Raw genomic sequence first — 14,830 nt, 5'->3', positions numbered from 1 at the left:
TTTTTATATAAATAGAGCATAACAAAAGTTGCATCCAATAAGACAATAATCACTAGTTGTGTTGTGTGTGTGTGCGTTACCTCGCGATGCCTGCGTATAGTGCGGTCCTCGTAGCGCGTGCCGCCGGTGGAGGCCATGGGCCGGCTGAGCGTGCTGTTGGCGTTGTTGGGCGAGTGCGGCGCGCCCGCGCCCGACGACGGCGTGCCCTGACCTGCCGCGCCAACCCGGCGTTATGTACACGCGACTCGCTACACTACCGCCACAGCGATACGTGAATCTTGCACACCGTCACATCTTCGGTATAGTAATACCAACCCTGTCCCACTGATGGTTCCGGTCTCCACCACTAAGATTGTTTGAGCCTTAGTTCACCACACTGCCCTTATATTCGGACTAATAGTTTCGATATAACATAGTCCCAAATTAATTTGACAGCTACTGGCTATCGATCTTTTTCTTGTTATTTTTAACGTCGACCCTTCGACCGGCGGTATAACATGCCCCTAATTCATTTCAGAAACTACTAACTAGATATTCAACTTACTAGAAATATAACAGTTACATTTCTATTACACAGAAAATAGCCTTAATAAGCAGGTTAATCAGATGGCAAATGTATACCACTGGTCATAGACAACAACACTTCAAAAAGAAGATTTGAATGTATTTATTACCTAACAAATAGGAAGATTGTGGATTGAAAAGAGGAAAACATAGCTAGGACTCAATAATCTCACGAACAGCAAAACCGCAACAATCATGAACGGGTTTTTTCATACCATAAACAAAATTGTCTACGGCATAGATCTATCACATAAAACATATTCACGAACCGTATTTTTCATTTATTTGACATACATTTGTTATATGTGAAACAAATTTACAGGCTGTGCAATACGAACACCGACTATTAAGTTAGTGGGTGAGCAGGTTAAGATATTAGTGCAAGATTCACATAGCGACCATGAGTATGAATGAATATACAACATCACACACATTACATTATATAAACATATACACAAATGTACAATTGATGTAAAATCAGGTAATTGTTTAATTTCAGACTTTATGTTGTTGGTTTTAAACTCTTATTCGAAACGGACGATTCGATATTGATAGGAAAATAATACTTAAATTACCCGATTTCTACCATCTACAGTTGTAATGGTTTTCAACGCATTAGGTAAATTAAATCAGCAATGATTTGTAAATATGAAAATATTTGCGTACTTTTGTTTTCGTTATTAAAATGTCATATAGTCAGTTAATTGTATTGTTCGGTCAAGTGGTTGAAGTCAGGTTTTCTTCATTTTGACTTTGGGACGCATAGAGTTCCGTAAAGGTCGAGGCATGGATCTTGAACGCTATAGTATCACAGAATAGTTGTGCACGCTACACCTTTGTAATAATTTACGCAGCATCGTATAGTAATCGTATCGAATAAGTTAACGTTTATGTATGTCTCCATAGTTGGTCTGACAACAATATAATGCAAAACAACAAATTTTGCCGATTCTCATACATTTTAAATAACCGTTACCATGGTTACACGATTTAGTATGCGAAGTTTGCGCGCTATGTTCACGCTGCCGTATTTTAGTTCCAAATACGCTCACCGGGGCGCTGTTCAAATTTTCATACAAAAATGTTGGTGTAACAAATACGGTAACTATACGATACGCGTAAATTCGAGTTCGAGATACTGATGACATAATAGTTGATAGTGTGACAGAGAGCGTCAGACAGTTACTTGAGAAAATAATTAACTGCAACCCTGTGTCATTAGTAGAATAACACACAGGATTGTACCCATATATGTTCAAGATTTCGGCCCTTCTCGCTTTGTTAACCTCAGCAATTTAGGCCTGCGTTCAAGACCCACCAGCCACGAATTTTTTTTTTTTTCTACAACACTATATATCAAGATTTTTTTTCATTATCCCCACTTGACCGCCCTGTGTGTATGTGTGTTTGTGTGTGTGTGTGTGTGTGTGTGTGTGTGTGTGTAGTTACCGCTGGCGGCGGAGGGCGCGGGGCTGGGGCGCGCGCGGGCGTGAGGAAGTCCGCCTCGCGCCAGCCGTGCTTGCGGTACACCTCGCGCAGCTCCGCGTGCGACCACATCGTCACCAGCACTTGACCTGCCGACGTGTACGGGTTAGGGAATACTCTTACCGAGTGCTGTCGCGGTGATACTAAATATATCGCAATTGAGCAATTATAATTTTATTCTTGATTTTTATGTTTATGCAAAGAAAAAAAAAATATAAAACCACTGATAACTCACGGGGTCAAAGAAATCGTACGAGCGTTCCGTGCTGTACATTAATGCATCAATAGTTCTTTAGATTATCTGTCACCATATCTGAAGATAAGGTGTGAAAATATATAAATTTATAGCTATAAATGGTACTGACCTGCAAACTTGAGCACCCTGGGCGTGTGTCAGTGCCGCTGCTTGGTGAGGTTGAGGAGCCGCTCGACGCCGCCCGCCTCCAGCAAAGAGCGCGAGAACTCTCCACTCTTTTTGATCACTTCGTTTAACGTCGCTAATACAGCAGCTATGGTGTCGTCTGATGTGCCCTACGACAGTCATCATACAACAAATATTTACTATTTAACTCACAACATTCAACTTGCTAAGTAAAATTTTAATTAATTTATTGAACTGAGAAAACAAACGGCCGTTTTATCTACTTATTGGTACTTGTGGTATACTTGGCATTTTACGCCATGGCATGAATAACTACCCCCAATTCTCTATTCATTCCTTACACCATAATCTTTAAAAACAAAATCTATCACACCGCTCATGACTATCTTCACCTTTAACCAAACCAGTAAAGTAATATCAAAATGTAATCTCACCTGATCGTGCTGTTGGTTCCCGCTCGGCAGCTTCTGTACGAGATCCCGCATGGCGTACTTGCCAATAAGCTCCTTATTGCGCTGATCGATGGCCAGGTTTCGCAGTGCTGTAGCCACCGCGCACACCACGCGGTCCACTTCCATGCGCAGGAGTTCCACAAGGATTGGTAGACCTGGCAGAGAAGCGACTCTTATTAGTATTGCATAAACAGATAATGTGGCTGTATGGTTGTACTGTTTACAAGCTATATCAATTAAACTTGAAATATATAATGCAGAACTTAGAAATCGACCTTGGATGATATAAAATCCTTTCTAAACTCAAGCAACTTGGCAATTACTCAAAAAATTATCTACACATTTGGCAATACAATCGAATATTGTATTAATTTCTAAAAATATGTAAAGATTAAAATCGATACCTGAGATGTCATGATTCTCGTGATCGACATTTGTACAATACCACACCTTTTTCCTTCCTGACAGCGGCTCTGATGTCGATGGAGGGCTGCCAGTAGCACGCGGCGAGGTTCTGCAGCGCGCCCGCCGCCGCCTCCAGCGTCTCCGGGTTTGAGCAGCTCTGCAGCAGAGCCATGTACAGCGGCACCACCTGGACAGTTGCATACACATATACATACAACAGAAAAAATCCCAGTATTACTTTACTGACATGACAGCGGGGCAGTCGTCAACAATCTTAACTGCACTACTGAGTCAGGCATTATTGGAATCGATATATATTTGCATCGATTTTATATCGATTAGGTATGATTTGTTGGAACAATGACGCTTCACTAGCTTTATCTCATTATGTTACATAATTGATGAATTATTTGCAAGTAATTAAATTTGATTATATACGATAAATAGAAATATTTATTACACACAAACAACTAAGAAACGATTATTGATGTATCGATAACTAATCGATTAAAACAAACTAATGATTTTTTATCAAATTTTCTCTTCATATACCACCTGTATTATTCCAATCAATATCGATATCTCACCTCAGGCGACCACAGCATTTCAGTCCCCTTCGGCACGCTGTAGCCCAACTGAGAGTTGCCCGTTTCGAGCGCCTGCGAGTCCGGTTCACTCTTGCCCAGAGGGCTGGTTGAGTTAGAAGACGAAGAGCCTTCTTTCTTCTTTTTACTGCCACCAAAACAGCCTAGATTTTCACCTGAAATATTTGAGTGCGAAATAATGTTATCATTGTATATCTGTATAAAACACATGTATTTGTAAAGTCAAATAAATGATATTCAAAGATTGATTTGTAACAAATGTCGCAAGTTTAAAATAGCGACATTTTAATCAACAAATACTTTACTGGGATTGAAACTAACGAGGAAGATTACAAGGCTGTTTTGTGTAGTCGGATATCAATCAAGCAATACACTGGAAACTAAAATGGAATTAAGAAACATACATAGTTTACCTTTGGAAGCGCTCGCCTGTATCCTCGCCTCGGCCCGACGACTGTGTAGGTGGCGCCCTTGTGTCGTACAACGGATCTTCGATTTCTTGACACCTACAACATATTATTTACTAATAAGATCATAGGTACTACCTACTCTTACACAAGCTGTTTTCTATTGGGATCCGATTCAAGTCCACACATGACAAGAGACTGTCCATGAAGTCTGGTGGTAATTTTTATATCCAATAAAATAGGAAGCGCAGTTTATCTGATAAATTGTTAATAATTAACCTCCAATAATAAGCCTAAGCACCAGTTGGTACGTCGCGATAACCTCGATGGCAACTCATAAACCCAATCATGTTATTGAACATAGAAACACGCATGTAAACATTATTTCTATACGTACCTGTAGGATAAGTTCCTGAGCACGCACACGCAGTTTTCCAGCATCTTGGTGCCGATGGCGTTGGTCCGGATGCCCACGCGCACCACGTACAGCATGACCTCGGCGAGCCCCGCCAGGCAGCGCAGGCGGCGGCGCGCGTACTCGCCCGCTGACGACGCGTTGCGCAGCACGCCTGACGCGTTCCTGAACACTGGAACATGACGTTACATTCATTGTAAACTATACATCGCCACAGCTCATGACTAATATAGTTACCAATACTCGGCTAATTGAGTGTGTTAAGATTAAGACACCAGTGTTTTCTCGGTTTGCGTACATTTGAACTGTCGATACAATTTTTTTTTTGGCTGGGGTGACAAATGTGCAATTGTGTCCCCTGATAAGTATGCACAATACCAGAGATCATATTATATGTACTCACAGCTTTAAAACTCAATGAGGAATATAGATTAAGGGAGGTAGATGTTTAAATTGAGAAAATTCCTAATGAAAATTTCAGTGATGCAATAAAACACTAACCAACAGACCAATACGTCTCCCCGGGCGTGGTAGGATGCCATCCGGAGTGCGGTATGATAACTTTGTTAACGATCACCTGCGCCGCGTCGTCTATTATCGACTGCTTGAGGTCCTCGCACGATGACATGTTCCATATTACGCCGGTCACTAGCTCTTTGACCTGGAAAACGAAATGATAGGTGGCGTTTAAGCGATATCTAACAGGTGTAATTTGATTTTGATTTAAGAATGGAAGTGAGGCCAGTGCCCTTGAGCGTTGACCTTGGGCGCTACACCAAAGATAACTAGATGGCGGTACGTGTAGCTACACAGTATTGTACAATTACATCCTTGATTGTCAAAATATTAGGTGTGTCAAAATTACGTTTGAAAATATTATGTACTAGCTTTTGCCCGCAGCCCCGCCCGCTTTATAAAGTTTTTCGGGCTTAAGTTTTCCGTTATATAAGTCACGCTGTATATTTTCCGGGAACCTATATTCTTCCCAGGGTCTCAAACTGTCTCCAAGATCAAATTAAAAATCCCATTTGTATAAACTTATAAAAATATTTCCGCTAAGATAAACGTGTTTAAAAGTTCTTATGCCATATAGTACTGCGAGAACTTGCTAGTCTAAAAATCGGCTCTAGTGTGTACTAAGCTCTTGTTTTGTGGTCCAAAACATGTCCAGGTATCGACTTTAAAACGGAGCCCAAAATAATAATATTCAAAATGGTGGCCAGCATTACCAAATCTAACATATGTTTCTGTCTAGTGACCATTGATCCATAATATCAATATTTGTATTAAAATAATTCAAACATCCACCCACACCTAAATTCCAATTATTCTAATATATCGCAACACCGAAATTTCCTTAGTAACCGAGTGACTGCGAGTGACAAAATATACATAGTTACCTAAAAATATTGTAGTTTGTCAAAACCTTTAGTATGGAAGGGTAAGGCATTTAATATAAATTAGACCAAGTTCAAATCACATGTTAATATTTTTAATTCTTATTTGTGTTTTCTAATTTTAAATAGAGTGTATATAATATTTTAAAATATTTAATGTTACTTAGTACATAATATACACATCCTAGATGAAATGATGTCGACATCAATTTGTGAGAGCGCCTGACTGCGCGTAACTGCAAATATTCCTGTTACTATAAACTGTTGTTTGAGTAGGCGTTTTAAAAATAATTAAATATTTTGTTATATATAACGGTATTAAAAAACAAGATGAGTGTATTTAAAAATAGAGTATAGTATTATTTCAGAATATAGTTAACTCAAGTAAATAAGAGAGATATCGAAATGTTAACGATGTAAAATTCTTACCGTTGAGCGATGTTTGGCAGATATTAATTATGATTTTATTCACGGTATCGTGTTTAATAAAAAAAATACGCTGCTGTGCAAAAGACCAAAAGCCAAACTACTTATTTCTTGAAAAATATTTACATAGAATGCTTACATTATTTTTTGCAGGACGCCCAAAGTGGACATAAAGTTGAGTTTTACATATCTTAACCCCTTAAGTTATAGAGGAATAGCTTATCGATACAATTTATTGTCAGTGTTACTTGATAAAAGGGCGTAAAGCTGACGACCACAGACATCTAATAATAATATTAATAAAAAGTAATTTAAATTTGATGCGCCCTAAAGCCACTACTACTTTTCTAAGAGAATTCCTTGCAGTGATAACATCTTACTTTCAGTCAGAAATACACTTACGTACACTTCATATTCGCATTAAATTATAAAAGGATAAAAAAAATCAGAAAACTAAAACCAGGATTTTTGGTGAAAATATTAGTTATTAATGGATGATTTTTGGCACAATGTCAGCAAAGGTGAAGACAAGTACGTGGTTTCATTTAGTGACGCAATATCAAAATGAGCCTGTACAGTGTGGTACGGTATGTGGTGTGCTGACCTCCATGTCGTTGGTGCGGCACAGCAGCGCCATGAGCGCGGGGATGCCGCCCGCGTCGCGGATGGCGCGCTTGTTCTCGTCGTTCTGGCGGCCGTACGACAGGTTGCGCAGCGCGCCGCACGCGTTGCGGCACACGTCCGGGTTCTCGTGCGACACCAGCCGCACCAGCGGCGGGATGCCGCCTGGGGAGGGGGGCTCTATTACTATCTCTATGCACATTTTATTAGAGGTCATTTTAATAAATCCTTCTAATAGGACCTACGGATATAGCTAGATTCATCGCGATTGTGAATGGTATCACCCGGTAATATGGGTTATGGTAGTGTTTCAATTGAATACAAATGATTTTAAAAAGATGGATATGAATTACTGTCCCTTGAAATATTTAAACCACCATTTCTCCTAATTACTAACTCAGTTATATACAGTTTCTTTTCATATTAAACTTGGTAAAATTCAAAATACTGAGCAAGCAAGCTACTTTCCCATATCGATCAATAGCATAAATACCGAACCATACCTAAACTCCTGGTCTTCTGTTTGTTAGGATCGTCCATGTAGGTGAGATGCTGTAGGTACGCGGCCGCGTTCGCCTTCACCACATCCGAGGGCGAGTTGAGGAAGCCGATCACCTCGGGCAGGTTCGGGTCGCGCCATTGGAGACCGCCGCCGTCCTCCCTCCCGCCGACGCCGCCGTGGACTGGAATAACACAATGAGATATAAATATATACCATTTAAATTGATTAAGCAACCGAGTTACTGTCTTAGTAACAGTAACCGGCTACCTGCGCCTATGACCTTATGCAGTGCCAGAGTAACAGTTAATCTACAAAGAGAGGTTCAGATTAGCAAAGAAAACTTGCAAAAGTCGACATCCACAATTATTTTTACCGCGTTAACAATAACTGCAAACTGACTGCTACAAATTTGAATCTTGAAGTAATACTTTTAGGCTTGCGTGGTCGCAAATACAACAATTTTCTAATAAGTACATTTAGGAAAATATGATAAAAAATTAGCTTACCCAAAGCCATGTTCGCCATTTGCTTCTGAAGTTCCTCTTCGTCGCCGTACATGGATTGCCCTCCGGCGCTGCCCATGCTCAAACCATTTTGTGAATCCTGTTGAGGCAATAATAATTCTACATAAATATACTCAAGCAGCTGAATATATGATGTATGATTGATTTTTTAACGATTCAACTCGATACATTCACACTAATGATTATTAGGATGGTTGAGTTAAATAGAAAATGATTCTTAATCATATTTTTTTTCCTTAACATTATTGAACCCTTTTTGACCTTGACCCTTATCGACTGACCTTGAACGGCGGCGGCTGGTGCGGCTGCGGGTCGTACGCGGCGGGGTAGTGCTGGTACCCGTACGCATCGCCCGCGTACTCGCCGCGCGGTGACGTCACGCAGTAATGGCGCCCGAGCTGCTCCAGCGACGCTGAGTCGTACCTGCAATTATGGAAGGTAATGATAATTATTTTTTTTTATTGTCAAAGTTTGTAAGGTTCTAAAATCATCGTTATTGTTAGTGGCATAAACTTTGAAAGGAAGAATGGTTTGTTTGAGAACTAGTCATTATTTTATGTAGGAAAATAAATGAATAGGTCTAGGGAATGATAAGTGATCTTCATTATCCATGAATGCTCATGATTGGGAATCGAGAAGATGAAGGCAGTTTATTCAACCGGCGACAATGAAATATAAAAAAAATTATAAATATGACTTATTTTATGACTAACATTTTAGAATATTTCTTATAAGGAATGACCCGTCCAATATCACCGAATGTGCGAAAATAGACCAAAATGTTCTACACATCCATTACAAATAACACGTCCAAGTTACGCAATAAATAAGACAGTTAATAAATCAATCCAACAAATGATTAGAAAAGTTTCGCTAACTGTAACCAAATCGTCAATACACTTGGCGAAAAGATTTTCTTTGAGGATTTATAGCGATAAAGTAACGGAAGGAAATCCAAACAGAAAAGTATTGTGCAGCGTCAAGTTTTATGTTAGTTTGATATGTCAAGGAGACTTATATACACTCACTTACCAATAAATATTTCTTGAGTGTATCCATGTATACAAATACCGAACCATACCTAAACTAAATGTGAGTATATAGGGTTCCGGGATCAGCCTGTGTATATCCGGTTCTAACAGGCCGGCATAATTGTGTCGACTGGCGAGGGGTAATCAGTCAGTCGACATTCTATCAGACCCCCGCACCACTGCAGTAGGGTCTATGTATAGAATTTAATTTCACCAAAAATTTAACTCTACCATCAGTTCGGAAAAGCAGTTATCACCAGAGAAGAACGGGTCAGAATTTCTAGTGTTGCTCTTTTCAAAATCAGTTTAAGGTATAGACTACAGAGTAAAAAAAATACAAGATTTTTTTATTGTTTAAATGTAACTTTAGGAGTTATTTGTGCTATTAAATTAAGCGGACTCCTAATGGTAATATATCACAGTCTGATGATACATAGATTCTAAATGAAAGAATAATATTGTTATAAGATCACATTGTCCGACTTATGTTTTATTAGTTTACTTACAAGTTACAAACTTTTATTACTTATTAGGTACTCACAATGGCAACATGATAAAGTTATTCTCTAAGTCAGAAAGAAATAAAGCATATTATGCGTATGGTACCATATAATTATATTTTTAGTTAGTAAACAAAAGACCAAGATTATTATATATGATTCATTAATAATATTTTCGAAAATTCCTAAAGCATCAGTAGTAAAATAACTACAAAATAGTTCTTTTCAAATGTACTATAGTTATTCGATTATTTTCAACACATGATTAACATAGTTATACAACATTCATATTTACATACATAGACTCACGCCTGTATCCCTGTATGGGTAGGCAGAGACGCAAAGATTCCACCCACAATTCGCCACTCAACTGTTTCGCTTCCACGACGTGATAGAGGGCGAGCCTATCCCGAGCATATTACTTATAATCGATAATATCCGACAAACACACAGTTTACCGGACCTGACCAGAAAAATAAAACATCTCGCCATGTTTTGCTAAAACAACAACACAATTTTAACTTGAAAACGAAATCAAAAATGGCGCACTCACAGCAGGTTTATTATTTTCCTGGTCAGGCTATAGTGGCGTCCTAAAAGCAATTTTTTTATTTTCTTAATCAAGCCGTAATAATATCACACATACACTATAAAAACAATCAATTTAATACATCATTAACCTACATTAATCAGCATTGCAGTAAGCGGATTACTCACTCATCCAGTCATCTGGTTTATCAACGTGACTCGAGCGTGGGTCAGAGATCGACATTCTAGGCATTAGCTAATACGGACCGCGGTCTATTTAATTTGATCCCTTGACATGACATATTAACGGAGATTTCATTTTAATTTGGTTTTTATTCATTGATAATTGTATGAATAGAGAATTAATTATGTTTTGAAGATACATTTTACTCTGTTACTAATTATATCATTTTCTATATATCACTCCTAATGTCAAATCACATTGTGCATAGGAAGATTTACAAATATAAATGTAATCTGGCAATGATCTTTAAAATCATGCGGTTAAAATATAAAAAAAAAAAAAAACACAAATTAAATTATTTGCAAATATCGATAAAATTTATATTGTATATCGATAAATGCGTGCAGATCGAATAGCTGAAAGTACCCACACCAATTGAAAACAAATTAACCAGTACGCAATGCCCGTTTATAAGTCCACTTCTAAATTTAGCAGTGTATTAAAAACTTATTAATTTAAGCTGTGTATTGCTGTGCTTACCTTTGCTGCAGATGCAAATTGTGCTGCGGGAGAGCTCCGGGAGAAGCGCTCCGAGGCGACGCACTACCGCCACCTTCCACGTATTCCTGATCACACAATACATACACATAAAGACATTTTGAATCAACTGGTTGTTGATAGTACGGTATTTTACCATCAGATAGTAGTTATAATTATGTAGGCCCAAAAACAAAATGATTAATTACCGACACGATAAAAAAATATATAATTAACATTATTTATAAAATTGTTAAATAATAAAGCATAATCTTTATAAAAATATCGCTATCTAATTCCCGGACGACTTACAAAAATATTTGTATTAATGACATTTTCATTGACTGATCTATTAGCTTATTGTAAGACCGTATCAATACACGAGAACATTAGGCGATTCACGGGTTTACCTGTGCCATATAAGGGGGGACCTGCGAAGCGTCCACCATATAAGTGGGTTGTGGGGGGTACGCGGCAGCGGCGTAGTGGCCGTATGTGCCGTAGTGGCCCCCGCCCCCCGCGCCGCCCACGCCGGCGTAACTACCGCCCCCGCTGACTGATACGGAGTCCATCACCTGGAGAAATAATAATAATAATATCAGCCCTGTATTATATACTTGCCCACTGCTGAGCACGGGCCTCCTCTACTACTGAGAGGGATTAGGCCTTAGTCCACCACGCTGGCCTAGTGCGGGTTGGTAGACTTCACACACCTTCGAAATTCCTATAGAGAACTTCTCAGATGTGCAGGTTTCCTCACGATGTTTTCCTTCACCGTTAAAGCGAACGATAAATTCACAAAAAATACACACATGATTTTTTAGAAAAGTCAGAGGTGTGTGCCCTTGGGATTTGAACCTGCGGACATTCGCCTCGGCAGTCCGTTCCACACCCAACTAGGCTATCGTCGTCTTTGTCGTCACCTGGAGAAAGGATAAATATAATTCAAATTGATTAATGGCGATATTGGATGTAATTAAAATGATCGTTGTTTTTTTAAGACAAAGTGACTCCACTAGATTTGATGCAATAGTCCTTGTATAATATAGACCAACAAGAGATGCGCTTCTCTACGATCGCCGGAATCATGTTAGCCTGCCATCATATATATAAGGCATTTATGTCGACTCGATTAAAACCTGTTTTTCACCATGAGTAATGGCTGCTAGTCAAACGCGCTCAAAATATTTATTATTTATACATAGTAACTAAAACGCTGTTATATAGACGTAGGTAAAAAATTTAATAACTGATTTTAATACATTATAATTAAGCTACTTTGCGGATTTCGCGGTTTTTATATTTAACTTAATTTAAGTTCCCCGGCCGTGACCACGACAGCTGCAAAGTCTTCTATACGTTGGGAGAAAGTTGAAATAAAAAAACCGCGATGAAATCAGAAAAATTGTTTAATTTTAATGTCCAACATTCGCGTAAACATAAGAAATCATTATGATTTCAATACACCTTTCGGCCACATCTTTAAATACATAAATCCGGAAGACAGGATCCTCTGACCTTAATCCAATTCGCATTTCCAAATATGAGGCCCAAATTCAACATGCATTTTACGCCAAAGTAAAACCGGTAAACATATTGAATCTCGAGAAAACTGATGCAAACGCAATCTCCTCAAAGTGAAGCGACAAAAGGCAGTCTACGATTGTGATCTTAGCCCTTTCGAAATTGATTACGCTGTCAAGTTCAAAGCGTTGTACGTACACAAAAGGGTTTCCATCAAAATAGCCGGTCTGAAGGTGAAATGTACTTGGAAATTATGGAAATATATTACCTTCAAAGTGTGTAACGAGATGGTGTTACACAATATCATTATTCCAACAAAGTTCTTGGAACAAAATTATTTTTTGTTTGCTAATATTTTTTTATCGAAGAATAAGATATAGTTTGAATCTATTGGATATGTACTTGTGTACATTTAGCCAAAAAGTAGCTGAATAATTTCGAAACTTCAGAAGGCTTTATATGGAATATATTACCATACGAAGTTTATTCTACTACAAAAAAAAGGCTTATTGATGAGGACACAAAAGTTTAAAGGAGATTTGAAAAAAAATATTTAGTTCAACTACTTTCTATATCTGACTGTGCCGAAGGTATTATTATACATTATTCATTTTAAATATGAATGTTTTTTCTTTACATAATAAAGCTGTACTTAGATTACTTCAAACAGCCCAAATTAACAAACAATCCTAGGTGCAGAACGATCACGGACTCACTTTTTTTAAGACACAATGACGGTTTATCCCCGAAGCAGTAGGCAGAGTTGCAACTAAGTCACGCACTTTTCGCTATGTGTGCCTCGTCCCACGTTGTGGTAAATGGTTAGATCAGCGCTTCGCAGTGAAAAGTTAATTTCGAGACGGATCATCAAAAATGAAATAGTAAGAAATTCTTACGTGTGGGTACTTCTGCGATGGCGCCATGGTGAGGTGTGCCATGTGGTTGTAGTGGGCCGCAGGGGAGGACACATACTGGCCGTAGTCGGGGTCCACGCCGCCGCCCACCACTGGATAATCACCCGCCTGAGAATAAACATCAAAATATCAATGCTATTTTTTATGCGAGCCGTACTTCCACTGCACCCGATTGCAAGTGGAGTCGCATCTAGATAAGAGTATCGATTGACGACGGACTTTATGTATTTTAAGTTTTAACATTCTCGGACTATTGAAGTAAACTTATTTAAAATGTAATGACACTTTTAGAAAATAGATTTTTGAACAATAAGCGTTCTTTACTACTAGTAAAAAAGAACCTTTTGTAGGATAAGTTAACAAAAGAAAATTATGATGAGCATTGACAGTTGTCACTAAACCCCCCCCCCCCGCACCCTGTCCCGCCGTTACTGTACAAGATTAAAAACCGGCATAATAATTACAACTGTCAACATACAACCACTTACCTGCATAGCTAGATGGTGCTGGTGCGCCAAAGCGGCGGACAGCTCCGCGTCCTCGGTGGAGGCGTCCGAGCGCGATACGGGACTGTGTTGCGGCCCGTACGCGCCCTCCACCGGACCGTTGCTGCAACAACACAGACATATTGTTACAACACAGATTCATAGACGTAATTAAGGTTATAGCTTAAGGTCCATTTTTCATACATTTTGTTTCACCTTTAATCTGGGTAACTAAACAAGTATTGACAAGTAAAGAATTTAAATTCACGTCTAGTTAGTGATTAGTTCTCGCAGTTGAAAGAAAAACGTAAAAATAATTAATATGCATGGATATTTCGGCCTTTAAAATTTAATACGACGAAATTTACTTACTTGTCAATACTTGTTTAGTTACCCAGATTAAAGGTGAAACAAAATGTATGAAAAATGGACCTTGAGCTATAACCTTAAGCTTAGTTTAGACCAATATATTGGGCAAGAGTTTCCAGATGCGTTTACACTAGCGACTCGTAGCGAGCTTCAAAATTCACACAAGTCATATTGCCGTGATAGTTTACATGGCAAAAATTGCTTGCGGATGTCAACCTCGGTTTAAGTAGGTAACGGGGACGTTCCATACTCTACAGCAAAAAGTTTGAGAAAGACTGGCCTAAAGGACGAGAGGTACGCATCTACGAATCCGCTACGAACGTAATGCAATAACAAACGACAAACTGACTACACTGAACAATCCATTAACAGTACAATGCAACAAAAAAGTACGCCAACAAGTCACGTGCATCGAAATGAAACTACTAATAAAATTGTTTCATCTTTACTCCTGACGTTTCGCGTTTATGGTCACAAGGCGGATTGCATGGACAAGTGTACCTGTCTGACAGTGGTGGTGAAGGGTCCATATAATCCAATTTCTAACGGCTTCCCTTTCGTAATTAATGTAAA

The 14,830-nt window shown here is 38.8% G+C and overlaps 2 protein-coding genes across 2 annotated transcripts in view; both read right to left on the bottom strand.

Annotated features, from left to right (window-relative positions):
• LOC115443833 (catenin delta-2) overlaps positions 1-14,830 on the bottom strand; it is a 57,508-nt gene that overhangs the window by 19,688 nt on the left and 22,990 nt on the right. Inside the window, 4 exon segments of the mRNA XM_030169418.2 lie at positions 10,969-11,054; positions 11,376-11,540; positions 13,386-13,511; positions 13,892-14,012. Coding sequence (XP_030025278.2) covers positions 10,969-11,054; positions 11,376-11,540; positions 13,386-13,511; positions 13,892-14,012 — 498 coding nt within the window.
• On the bottom strand, positions 2,040-4,383 carry LOC119189369 (catenin delta-2-like). Its single transcript, XM_037438759.1, has 6 exons — positions 4,307-4,383; positions 3,876-4,048; positions 3,334-3,475; positions 2,866-3,038; positions 2,415-2,580; positions 2,040-2,138 (listed from the first exon to the last, which is right to left on the bottom strand). Exons 2-5 carry the CDS (start codon positions 3,891-3,893, stop codon positions 2,443-2,445), a joined length of 471 nt encoding a protein of 156 aa, XP_037294656.1. The 5' UTR covers positions 3,894-4,048; positions 4,307-4,383; the 3' UTR covers positions 2,040-2,138; positions 2,415-2,442.

The sequence above is a fragment of the Manduca sexta genome, chromosome 3 (genome assembly GCF_014839805.1).
Source record: "Manduca sexta isolate Smith_Timp_Sample1 chromosome 3, JHU_Msex_v1.0, whole genome shotgun sequence".
Taxonomy (NCBI): Eukaryota; Metazoa; Arthropoda; class Insecta; order Lepidoptera; family Sphingidae; genus Manduca; species Manduca sexta.
This window is presented reverse-complemented; position numbering and strand designations above follow the sequence as displayed.